The 13174-nt window shown below is 39.5% G+C and overlaps 1 protein-coding gene and 1 long non-coding RNA gene across 3 annotated transcripts in view; one reads left to right on the top strand and one right to left on the bottom strand.

The window, feature by feature from the left end:
- GRIN3B (glutamate ionotropic receptor NMDA type subunit 3B) overlaps nucleotides 1-10818 on the bottom strand; it is a 76066-nt gene extending 65248 nt beyond the window's left edge. The window contains exon 1 of the mRNA XM_072111385.1: nucleotides 9657-10818. Within this exon, the coding sequence (XP_071967486.1) occupies nucleotides 9657-10082 (426 nt within the window). The 5' untranslated portion in view covers nucleotides 10083-10818. The remainder of the gene's footprint in view (nucleotides 1-9656) is intronic.
- Nucleotides 9712-12485, top strand: LOC140064472 (uncharacterized). Of its 2 annotated transcripts, none has more exons than XR_011847766.1 (3): nucleotides 9712-9952; nucleotides 11269-11409; nucleotides 12299-12485. It is a non-coding gene; the product is annotated as an uncharacterized lncRNA (long non-coding RNA). The 2 variants fall into 2 exon arrangements; XR_011847765.1 differs by lacking the exon at nucleotides 9712-9952 and adding an exon at nucleotides 9962-10085.
- The last annotated feature ends 689 nt before the right edge of the window (nucleotides 12486-13174 follow it).

Genomic DNA, 13174 nt, shown 5'->3' with positions numbered 1-13174 from the left:
TATCTGGTACTAATTTGGTCTAGAAACTTAGTTATATGAGGACAACCGTAAACAAATTTAGTTTGAAGGTAGTTGTAGTTCAACGGCCAGTGGCAGTGCAGACATCAATACATGGTAAGCTTCAGCTACAAGAGATGCACAGCTAGGCCAGATTCCACAATATATTAAAACACAGATAGCTACTTCAAAAAGTAAAGCAGAACAAGAAAACCACCAACAAGAAATAATGCCCAGGGCACCTGATCAGAAGTGAGATGCAGGAAGTATCACCCCAGCACAGGTAAAAGGATTTAGACCCAGTTCACACTACTGTTCATCTGATATGCATGCAATCCTTAACTCCTTATAGATACGTCACACGTCGTAATGGAAAATAGCGCTTATAGTTGAAAATGCCACTTTTTTGCCATTTTCAAACATATAAAAAATTTTTATAAAACGTGATCAAAAGGCCATACAGTCCTCAAAATCGTAGCATCAAAACCTTCATCTCATCTCACAAAAAAAAATACACCACACAGCTCCATACACTGAAGTATGAAAAAGTTATTAGTGCCAGAAGAATGCAAAATGAAGAATTTTAGTATATTGTACAGGAGGTTTTAATTTTTGTAAATGTATGAAAACAGTATAAAACCAATATAGATGTGTTATCCCAGTGATCATACCATCCCAAAGAATAAAGGAGACATGTCATTTAGGGTGCACAGTAAAAGAGGTATAATCCAAACCCAAAAGGAAATGGTGAAAATGCATTTTTTCACTAATTTCACTGCATTTGGAATTTTTTTCCCGTTTCCCAGTTCATTGCATGCAATATTAAATACTATCACTATGAATTGCAATCTGTTATGCAGAAAACAAGCCAAAAATAGATTTTTGAAGGTGGGGATTGAAAAATGAAAACTCAAAAACAGAAAAGTGACTGGTCATTAAGAGGTTAAAAAATCTAGGGTGTTGGTTGCTGCTCTTTTCTTCAGTTAAAATAATGCATGCATAAAAGAATGACCTTTTCCGTTATGATTTTTTCTTTAAGTCAAAAGGAGTAAGATAGTTAGCAAAAGTGTCTTTTACAATCAGTTATTACATCAGTTTTTTTTAGATTGAGAGATAGATATAGATAGTTAATCCATAACATTTATTTATAAATAGATGTTAGATAGATTATAGATAGATAAATGTGGGCGTGGTGTGGTGTGAAGGGGGGTACGGCTGGCGCTCCTGCCCTGCACCTGGGCACAAGCCATATGGATACATTAACATAAGAAAGGCTTTGTTCCCCTTATGTTCTCTGCTTCCTAGTCTAGTAATGGAGCCCCTTAATGAATTTTATTCTTCAGCCCTGCTCTCCCCTCTCCATAGGAAATTGTACCACTCAGCCGTTCTTATGACCAAAGAGAGCATGCTCTGTCTTTTTTGTGAGCACGGCATGGAACAATGAGCACACGTTGCGCTCACCGTACGGAGCCAGAGCGCCATAGCCGTCTATTGGGATGTTTATCTGGACGGTAGTTTATGAATCTGTGTGAATATATTTCTGATTGAAAATTATATTTACAGTTCTGTATTCAGTGATCAAAAATGAAATGAAAAATGAAAGTATCAATAAGACAAGTTGTTAACGTGTTTGGTGAAAGACTTCAGGAAGTTGAGGAGGGATCGAGGAACAGCGAAGATAATATGGCAAGTGTAGAAGGGAAATCATAGAATTGAAACAGGTGACTACAAACTTGTCTAAAAAAATGTCCTGGACCTAGAAAATAAGAACATAATGGGGCAGATTTACTTACCCGGCCCATTCGCGATCCAGCGGCGTGTTCTCTACGGTGGATTCGGGATTGGCCGGGATTTATGATGGTAGTTCCTCAGCCGTCCACCAGGTGGTGCTGCTGCGCTGAAGTCCGCTGGAATGCCTCGAAATACACCGGCCTATCCTGGATGAAGGTGAGTGAAATTTTCGCGACACAATTTTTTTTTTAAATGCGGCGGTTTTTCCGAATCCCTCGGTTTTCGTTCGGCCATATCCAGCAGGATCGCTAGTGCTCCAGGGTTGGATGTATGACCATTAATTACAATGAAGGGGCTTTCTGAGGAAGAGAGAGCTTGATTTGATTTGTTAAAATCTCCACCTCCTTGATTTTATGCAACAAAGTTATATTTAACTTAATCAAAGTAGATTTTCTGGATATTGCCATCATGCTGGGTCATGAAAGAAACATGATCTGGAAAGTGTTTAGCTGCTTGACAACCTACTGGTAGTGGTTTATTAGGTCAATTTCTGCTGACAGGGTCACTTTGACCTGCTTAAGCATATGCTTAAAAGAGGAGTAAGGTTGGGTAAGGGTGGCGAGGTGGAATGTATTCAAGGGAATGAAGTGGAGGGCTTTTTTTCTTTCTACTTTTGCTCCTCCATTTGCAAAAATGTGCTGTATGTGAATGTTAGATAATGAAGTAAAGTTGTTCTTCTGGAACATACGTGGTTTAAAAAGTAGTCTCAGGTAGGCTCAAGTTTGAGTTCTCAGGGAGGGGAAGCTGCAGCTTGTGCAACATCCCCCACCAGGGCTTAGCCTTTTATTGGGGCCAGGAGGTAGCCGAGGCCCAGAATACTGGAGTGGCTGGTGGGTGCTGCCTAGGCACGCTGTGGTCATGGTTCTTGGTATGGGGACCGGAGTGCTGTCCTACACCCTGGCAGGTCTCCAGCAGGTGGTATGTGCAAGAAATATGGAGGGAGAGGCTGATGTACTGGTTCTCCCTGGGGCAACACCAGAGTGTCCATAATATATGTCCCTGGGTGGTGGATGGGGAGCCCTTGGTGGTACAGCCTTATCCAGGGAACAGACGGAGGCAACGTAGTGCAAAATAACTCATGGTTCTTTATTAGAACAACTGCAGGCAAATGGCCAAAACGACCTTGGAATAGATGCTGGATTACTGGAGATTCCGGATTACTGGAGTGGTCATGGAAAGTGGTCCTTAAGGAATTGGGTTACCAGCCTGGTAGCAGATGCAGGCTGGGATACAGCTGTGTCCAGTTGTGGAAGATGCAGCTTTTATCCTGGGTTTTGCTGTGTGTCAGTGCTGATTGTGCACAGACACTGTCTCTCTTCACTCAGTGTGTTCTGGAAGGTGCGCTCTGCAAGAAAGCTAGGTTCCAAAAGATGTGCTCTTGTGGTAAGAGCTGGGACCTAAGAGCTAAGATAGACTTTCTGCTCTGTGGAAGGTCCTGGGGCCTAAGAGACCTAAGAGCCCCTCCCTATCCAGGGGTTTTGTTACCCTGGTCAGGTGGGGCTGACTCTCCAAACACACTCAAGTGTACATGGTGCAATACAATTGGCAGACAGAATCACATTCACTTAACCCTTGCCTGTTCAGGCAGAATCTACAGCTGCTGATCACCTAATAACCCAGTGTTAGAACTTACTAGAAGGTTCATGACTCCTTATGACAGCCCTTAACCTGGATAGGGCGTTGTTTGCAACTACTCCTCTGTCCATGTATTGCACTTGTGTCTCCTCATGCATTCTTCCTCAACTGGACATTATCCACCTCCCTCCCCTGCACATGACAGGAAGTCGGGAGGAGTGAGGGAACTGCATGGGTGTTGAGGAGAGGAGACTTGCACAGGCACACACAGGTTGCAGCTGCCCCTCCCTGCAGAATAATCAGACACTGAGCGCAGTGACTTAACGCTCAACGTCTGACGCAATGCTGATGTCGGCTCAGCTCGAGATCTGAGATGAGTTGGCATCGGGATACACAGGGTGCCGGCTGTAACTAACTGCCGACATCCCCAAGTAACACCCGCGATGAACGCCATAAAACATTTTTTTTAAAAAAACTACAAAAAATATGATTTTTACCTATTTAATCCCACAAAAAATGCAATAAAAAAATGATCAAAAAAACATGTACTCCATAATGATACTGTTGCAAAGTACAAGATGTCCTGGAAAAAACAAACCATCAACCAGCTCCGTAGCCAAAAAAAGTAAAATGTTATGCCATTCACAAGACAGCAAAGCAAAAATGACATTAGGGTTTTATTTGGCAAATTTAGTGAAACATAAGAAAAATATTGAAGTATGGTATCCCCGTAATTGTATTGTCCTGTAGAATAAAGATAACATGATTATTAGGCTATCGGGTGAACACCAAAAAAAGAGGAAAAAATCCAGTACAGAATTAATGCTTTTCTACTCCTGCCCTCAAAAAAAGTATTTTCAACAATAGGGGATACCAACCCCAAATGGTAACACTGGAAAAAGCATCTCATCCCGCAAAAAAAAAATGCCGTCACATGGCCTAAATAACGATAAAAAGAAAATTTTATAGCCTACAAAAGGGGCCAATGAGGAGACTACAATCCTGGCAGCTGCAGGTCCCTCCTTCGCTACTGTGTCTCTCTGTGCGCCCATAAAAAAAGTAACGGCCACATGTGGGGGGTCTCTGTACTTGGAAGAAATTGCACAACAAATTTTAAGATCGTTTTTCTCTTTTTATCCTTTGGAAATGTGTAAATTTTAGGGCTAAATGATTGTATAACCGACAAAATTTGACCATTCTAAATTTCATCTCCATTTTGATTTAATTACTATGAAGATCTCAAGGGGTTAACAATCTTCTTAAAAGTTGTTTCTGATAGTTTGAGATTTGTTACAGATTTGAAAATGGGTTGATTATATAGAGAGTTTTTAATGCTAAATATTAAAATTTCATTCAAAACAGTTGTTATCGCCAAAATAATACATTCTTAAAATACGGAAAATCGATATTTGATTTGTAAGCCACTTGACATCAAAATACATTATCCGGACATTTAAAAAATTATGAAAATGTAAAGTAGACATATGCGAAATGTTATTCAGCAATTTATTTAGGTGATAAATATATCTGCATGAAAGTGCGATGATTAAGAATTTCAAAAATGGCTAATTTTTTTTAAAAATTCATAATTTTTTTTGTAAATAAACGCAAAACTTATCAGCCAAAATTTACCACTAAAATTAAGTACAACATATGAGGAAAAAACTCAGAATCTCTTTGATAAGTAACAGTGTTCAAAAGTTATAACCATATAAAGCGACGCAAGTCAGAATACAAAAAATGGGGCTGAGCGTTAAGCTATAAACTGGCTGCGTCCTTAAAGGGTTAAACTAATGTGAATATAAACTACTGAAATTATTCAGCATCCATAGAAAGAAAATGCAGGGGTGATGCACGCCACAGAAGGCGACGGGCCGTTTCTCACTGGAAGCGCTTTCTCAAGCCTCGAGGTCCGAGGCTTGAGAAAGCACTTCCAGCGCGAAATGGCCCGTCGCCTTCCGTGGTGTGCATCACCCCTGTCCTGATTCCTTCCACAATAAAGTTCCCCTGCTTGTGATCGGTGAGTGCCACTTTTTCTTTCTATGGATGCTAGATTAGTTTCTACTGTGAAGCTTGGACTAGCACGCCGCAGCAGTAATAGTTCGTTTGCCGGTTCCAACGTATGGCTGTGACTGTCTGACCTGGACTTTGCTCTTTGCCTATGTTCAGGTGGTGCCAGTCACTCTATCTCCTCCAGTGTCTACTGAAATTATTGAGAATGCTGACAAAGGCATTATTAAAATCAGCAAAGCTTAGGCTATTGGAACTTGTCATATGCTGAAAATGATATTCCTTTTTACACATTCACTTTAAGTAAAGGCTGAGTTTCAACTCCCTTTTCTCTTCCTATTCAAGAGGAGTTTCCATCCTTGCCCACAAGAAAATACAAATGAAGGTGATAATAGTTGAGACAGATCATGAGGGCAGTTATGTTTTTTTATACTGTGTGATAAAAGAAGATGGGTTATAGTATAAATATATATTCCCCTGCCATTTAGAACAGAATGTATGTTTTCTCTTTTGATGTTTTACAAGATAAACAGGATGCAGTGGTCAGAATAATCAAATTATTAAAATAAACAATCCAGAACCTAGATTAATAGCTAGAAGAGGTAGTGGGGGGGGGGGGGGGGGGGAGGCCATGGCACTGCATGACGTGTTTAATTTTATTACTGGTGCAGGCTGGGGTGTTATTATCAAGACTGGGTCAGAGTAGGGGCGTTATTGTCAAGACTGGGGCATGGTGGTGGAATTATTATATTACAATATATAAAATTATCATAGCAGAGCAAATGCATTTTTATTTGTCTTGGGCCATAGTGGGAGCTTTAACTAGGGCAGAGTGGGTGTGGGGTTAAGGAGGTTGAGGAAAGCTGAGAAAATATATATATTGACTCCAGGAGAAAGAAATTATGCTTACCTCTGTCCTTAGCCTTACCATGCTCGTCTAAAGGTAAAGATAGAAGTTAGTAATAGTTCTTTTTTACAAAACATTCCAATACTCAAGAACCCCTTTAGGGTTGTGTTCACATGATGCAATTACATTGAATTTTTAAGTAGCAACATGTGTTTTGCATTTAAGAGTAAAAACATATGCTGCTACTTAAATACTGCATACGTCTCAAACGCCATGCAAATGCATCATGTGATAACAACCTAAGTCTGATGGACCAAACGGTAGAGGTACTATTAAGAATTGTGGTCACAATAAATTACAGGTGCCATTATAAAGTGTGGTGACTATTATCATGGCATTATTAGATGTCAGTGCCCCAATAAATGCTGTATTATTAAGTATTGTGGCCACAATCGGGACAGTACAGTACACTGTGTGCGGCTAGAACTATTTTACAGTGTAGAGATTACAATAAGGGTATTATACAGTGTGATGGGCAAGGTGGAGGTCATTTTACAGTATTTTACATTATGGTGCACTATTTGTGTGGTAATAGCTCTATTACAATTACAACATTGTGCAGAAAATAAGATGTCGGTGTGGTAAAATTTGCAGGGATGCCGTGTGAGTGCAGGAATAGACAAATTGACGGTGTTATCTGTTGCTGTTGCTGATTTTTGCATGTGCGCTTGAGTGTATACTGTATATGTAGGGGTCGGGACATTACTTAGCATTTGGTACATGTGCACTGGGGCCCTTGCCCCAGATCTTTTATGATCCTAGCAACACCCCTGCATATTGGTAAATGGAAAATAATTCTTAGGTGTATATAAAGGGAAGGATGTTAGACCTATAAATGCAGAACAAAGAGTATATATTTTAGGAAGAAAACCTTAAAGGAAACCTACCATTTCAAATGGTAGGTGTAAGCTATAAGTACCGAGCACCAGCTCAGGGTGAGCTGGTGCCGGTTCTTACTTTCATTAGTGTTATTAACCGCTGTATCGGGGTTTTAACACTTTTTAAAGCTTATAGCAGAAGCTGCTTCGGCGCTGCGTGCACACGATCGTGCATGCGCCTACATAGGAAATGCCGGAGACGCTGCCAGCGCCGAAGCAGCTTCTGCTATAAACTTTAAAACGTGTTAAAACCGCGATACAGCAGTTAATAACACTAACGAAAGTAAGCACCGGCACCAGCTCACCCTGAGCAGGTGCTCGGTACCTACAGCTTAGACCTACCATTTGCAATGGTAGGTTTCCTTTAATGATCTTTAAATCAATTCAAATTTGATTAACAGAATATTTCACCTTATATACATTCTATTACACCCCTGATCGAGTCACTAAGATGTATTGATGCAGAGACTCAAACTGTGCAACGTGTGGATAATGGAAAGCAGTTCTCTTTCTTGTTCTTGGCTTGTAGCTTTGTACAAACTTTTTGGTCAAGAGTACTGGAATATATTAATGTGAGATTGGAAGTGGAGATCCCTAACAATGTGACTATTTGTGCATTAGGTGCACAACCGAGTGCTATATAATTTAAGAAGTGGAGGATCATAGAAAAACCTTTATTTTGGGCATGAAGGACGATAAAGAGTAGCTGGGTGGAGACTCCACCACCAACGTTGGATTAATGGAGGAGATAAGTGGGAAGGAATTAAATATTGAAGGAATTAACTACAAAGAGAAAAATCAACTGATGAGATATGAAGACATGGTGTATCTGGTTAGAAGAGGATATTTAGGATAGATTGTTTTTTCTTATATATTTCTTTTTCCTTCCTATTTCTCTTTTTTGTCTGTCTATTAATTTGTATTTATCAACTCCCTTTGCTATGCTTACCATACAATGGTGTGATGAGTGGGGGGAGGTAGGGTATATAAGATAAAATTTTAAAATGTTAAGTGTATAAATCTGTACAGTTTAAAACTTTGTTGTCAGAACCCTTTGAATGGGATCAGGTTTTAGACTTCTGAGCTTGAAAACCACTACCAGGGTTTGATTAACAGTTGCCTTTCTGGATCAGTTCCTTCAGGAAAGCTGAGTGTGCCATTTTGAGTTCAGTTTGTGTTCAGCAATGGATTTTATTATGGGCTCCGAATCAGTCAACTGCTGGGGCAGCATCCAGGAACTCCATTATATATCTGACCAGTCTTGATTACTGGTTGCTGGTTATTTCAGTCTTCTGATTTGACCGTTGCTACATTATTTAACAATTCTCTTGCAATTATATTATGTGCCTCCTTGCCATCTTGGATTTGACCTGGTTTGTTATAACCTTGCTTGCCTGTCTATTATCAGCTGTTTGTGTTTCTGTGTCTTGTCATTTTTGTCTGTGTATTCATTCAGTCTACGGAGTATTCTAGCAAACTTACTAAATGTATCATTTGCTGCATAGCTGTTGCTTTGTTAAATTTGCTCTAGACTTTAAATATGGTATGGAGCTGAAAATGTATTTTTAGATCAAGAAAGGGTTTTTATACTGTTTTCTATAAATGTATGTTAGGCTACAAAAAAACTAGCCTAAAATACAGCTTATAACCATCTCAAATATTTGTATAAATGTATGTTGAGGTTTGTTAGAATTAATGGTACAACACAAAATGTGATACCGTTGAAAAACATTTTTTCTGCTGGCAATCCAATTGAAGAATAAATTTAATGCACGGCTATGATGAGTGCCCCTCACACTTGTAGTCATTATCAATTACTTAGGAAATACCTGAGTATACCTGCATTTTGGAATGCACAATTTACTTAGAAATAAGATTTTCTGTGACTGATAATATTGATTTATTGTCTGCACATGTCATTTTGCATTTCTTATGTGATCCATTGCTTGTTTTTCTCTTGTGTAGTAGAATACAAGATATTGCTGTCTCTTTGTTTACATATCAAAACCAAGCTACACTGATGGATTCAGTTTTTGAAACATGAAATATGTGCACAGCACAAACATTGAAATCATCTAAGCTGATTGGTTTCTGAACATATATGGATGATGATGCATGTTGCATGGACTGTTTACTACACATAAATAAAACTGTGTATAAATTCTGATCCACTGTGATTGGCTGCAGTTCAGAGGTCCAATGAGCAGGCACAGAAACTAACAGGAATTCACACATTGATAAAAGTGAGAAGGAATTCCACAAGTTAACCTGTAATGAAACATTGAAACAATACATATTGTGATGGATATCAGATGAAAGACTGAAAGAAAGGACTTGCTGGTGAACACAACCTGTTTGGCTAAATGTAATAAAATATGGAACTGTTGATGAGACTTTAAAGGTTGATGGGCCTAATATACACATGTCATGCATACCATGCAGTTATACCCTTTCTGGTCATGCTCTTTTCAACTTTTGACAAGGGTTTACTGAGTTACCTTTGTGGTCAATGGCATGATTTGCTCTTGCTCCAGAATACTGAGGAATGGTATCTCCAAAAAACTGGACAAAAAATCCAATTGTAACAGCTCCTCCTGTGACTGCGGGAATGCCAGAACTGCAGCCACTCCTTGGGCAACTATCACCTGGCATAACCATCGTGCCAATGACATTGGATCTCTCTCCTTTGGAGCTCCCGAAACCACCTCCAAACTCAGATTGTATGGAAGTAAACTGCTGCGACTTATCCGGGACAGAACATTCTGGATTCTTGTCTGTGAGGGTCCAGCCAAGGGTAAGAGGGCACCAAGACGAACTGTGTGACCAATACGCGCCAGAATACGGCATGGCTGTGGGTGACCACAGCAAGGCACCAAGCTGCAGAATAAGCCAAGGGATACGCAAAACCAGTGCAGAATATCCATGAGGTAAAGCCAAAGGGGGAGTGGGGGAGGGGGGAGGAAAGGTGGATGAAGGAATGACAGAGGTAAGATATGTGCAGAATGATGTAGAAGACGAGTAAGCTTGGATAGTGAAAGACAAGAATTTAAATAGTCAATTAGAAAATGATGAGAGAAAGCAGAGGACAGTGATGAGGAAGGATAAAGTGCATGAAAAAGCAGGTCAAAAGGAATATAGAAGGATAGAGGTGATAATGGTATATACAGGTCAAATGATGTGGTGGATGAAGAGAATGACGGGAATATATAGGGAGAAGCCTGTCCTGAATGAATCAGACTGAATGCTGAGTTGAGCTCTGCCACTGTTTGCTGGAGTCTGGTGATACTGATAGAACAGAGCGAGAGAGGGGAGGGAGAGAGACCAGGAGGGAGAGAGGGACCAGAGGAGAGGAGGTCAAAAATATTGATGAACAAGAGAAGAAAAGCAAACAGAAGAAGATGAGATAAAGAATGTCAAGAGGAGATTTAAGAAAAGGACACATTGTAAAGTAACAACAAATTAATCTGTCAGTCACAAAAAAAGGATAATACTTAAAAGAACGGCATGACAGGCAAGTAGATATGAGAGGCTTGCAATATGATGTTTTAATGGGTTAAATGGAAAGCAAGAGAAAATCATGACAGATAGACAGACAGACAGACAGACAGACAGATAGATAGATAGATAGATCTGGAAGGTGGGTTACAAATTTAGGATGGTCAGGGATATTGTTATCCAAAATAGAAGATTTTAAGGCCAATCCATATAGAGGTGGGTCCTGGAGCACTAACACATCTCCGAGACCGTCTGGAACACCAATTACAACACAAGGGCAAATGGAGAGAAATTAGTTCTGAGGATGTGAGTGAGATAAGTAGATTTTATGGTAGAGGATATGAACTCATGATGTCTAACTGAAGCTCAGATTTGCAGGTAGAAAATGAGACAAACACAACATATTACCAGTAAAGAATATACAGGATCATTAAACCACACACATTTTTTCGCCAGACTGCTGTGGAGTTCTGGTTATTATGTGTCCAGTTCAGCAATGCCCGGAACTGCCATCCAATGCTTAACTCTTCAAATGCCATTGTTTCTGTAAGGACTGTAAGGCTGTAAATACCAAGGCTATTTTGGGTCATGATATGTTTCTCTGTTACCCTGTAGTATGATTAATCTGGAGAGTATCCAAAGAAAGCCAATTGTATCAGAGGAAATCTGCCAACAGGAGATGGAAGGGAAGAAACACTGCCAAAACGGAGGGAGTTAAAGGATGACAATAACTGAATTCTGGCTGCAGGGAGACAGGTAAAATTATGAGCTATGCAAGGATAAGCATTAAGCAACACATGAAAATGAAGGGGGAGAGAACAGATTAAATGTCCTGTGCAACAGGAGGGTTGTGCTGCTAACTGTGGTGGAGACTAGTTATGTGCAGAACCTTCACACTGCATTAGGCGCACATTGTAGTGAGACAGAGAAAGGGGCAGAGATTTGGAAGTATGATGGAAAATGTAAGGCGAAGTGTTCTACGAAAGAGATATCCCTCACACTTATGTAATCAGTAATGTCGTAAGCCAATGTTGTGGAGGATAGAATGAAGTCCTAAGATGCACCAGATGGTTGCTTAAGACAGTTGACTGAATAGCGGACACCCTCCATCATCTACGTATTGCTGACATGTGTAAAATAAGGGTGAGCCAATGCCTGGCTGCTCACGGCTTGGGGAACTGTATTTGTATGCAGGCTGCTAGTCAATCTCCTGAGTGTGTCACAGACAGAGGAAGCCCCTTTGCTGTGTATGTGACCAACACCCTAATGAAGCTCAGGCATTTTCTCACTCAGCATGACGTATTTTCTCCAGGTTTCCACAGAAAACGCATTACAGGATTAGAGTAAATGTGTACAATGAATCTGAAAACAGATTGTGAAAAGAGAACATTGCAGGTTATATATTATGTTTGCCTACTAATATAAATGTCTGATTATCAATATATCACTGGAATAGTAATTGTCAACATAATGTCTGGAGAATTATCAGCAGACTGCCAACCTGAAGAAAAAGAAAATAAGCTCAGTAATCTTTTATTTACCTTTCTATAATGTGGCATTTCCATAATGTGGCATAGTGTCTCCATAAACTGTTTTATTCCTGTATTGTGTAGCTTACTAACAGACAAATTACTTTTATTGTTAGGGGGAAAGCTCAAGGTTACATTCAAGAAGGTTGGAGAATATTTGCATGGATTCTGTCAGAAGCTTGTACCATAGAAAACTGTAGACTCTATGTTAAGTAGCAGCCCTAGACTTCTGTGTAACCATGTCTGTTAGTAACAGTAGGACTGTGTGCAATGCATTGATCTGTACTGCGCTCTGGAATATGTAGGTGCTATATAAATAAAGATTTATTATTATATTCCATTCTACAACTTAAAAAAAATTATATATAAAAGAGAAATCATTTCAAGCAGGTTTGATGACTCAGATCCCAAGAGGTATAACACCAAAAGATTTATAATGAGTGCAAAAAGGTTTAATAACCCAATAAATATAATGTAACAGACACCTGTTTTACCCTGTAAGGTATAATACCTGAAAATCCAAAATGGTTAATGCCTGGAAAACAGATATATTGTCCAGGAAAAGCATAATACTTCAGAATTTTCACCCGTATCACAATCCATAAAATAAGATAAATAACACAGAAGTATCTGATAGTCATAAATGATCCCGGACAAGAAGTTTTCTTGGACATATCATAAAGCACATCTAAATCTTTACGTTTATATAGACTGTTTATATAGATCTTTGCCATTATACAGTATCCTCAAAGTGGACAATAATGGACCTTGCTCTGCCACAGAGAAACACCGAAAACCTAGCACTTACTTTGGAAGATGGAGACAAAGGTATACAATTGTACAAAAGGCTGAGCAACAATGTACATAAAAGGCCAAAAAATCTAATTATTGTGATTTATGACTGCATTTATTGAAATCTCTAATAGGTTATTCACTCTCATACTATTTTAAAGTGTGTCATCAGGATCACACATGTTCACCTAATGACAGGT

The sequence above is a fragment of the Engystomops pustulosus genome, chromosome 1 (genome assembly GCF_040894005.1).
Source record: "Engystomops pustulosus chromosome 1, aEngPut4.maternal, whole genome shotgun sequence".
Taxonomy (NCBI): Eukaryota; Metazoa; Chordata; class Amphibia; order Anura; family Leptodactylidae; genus Engystomops; species Engystomops pustulosus.
This window is presented reverse-complemented; position numbering and strand designations above follow the sequence as displayed.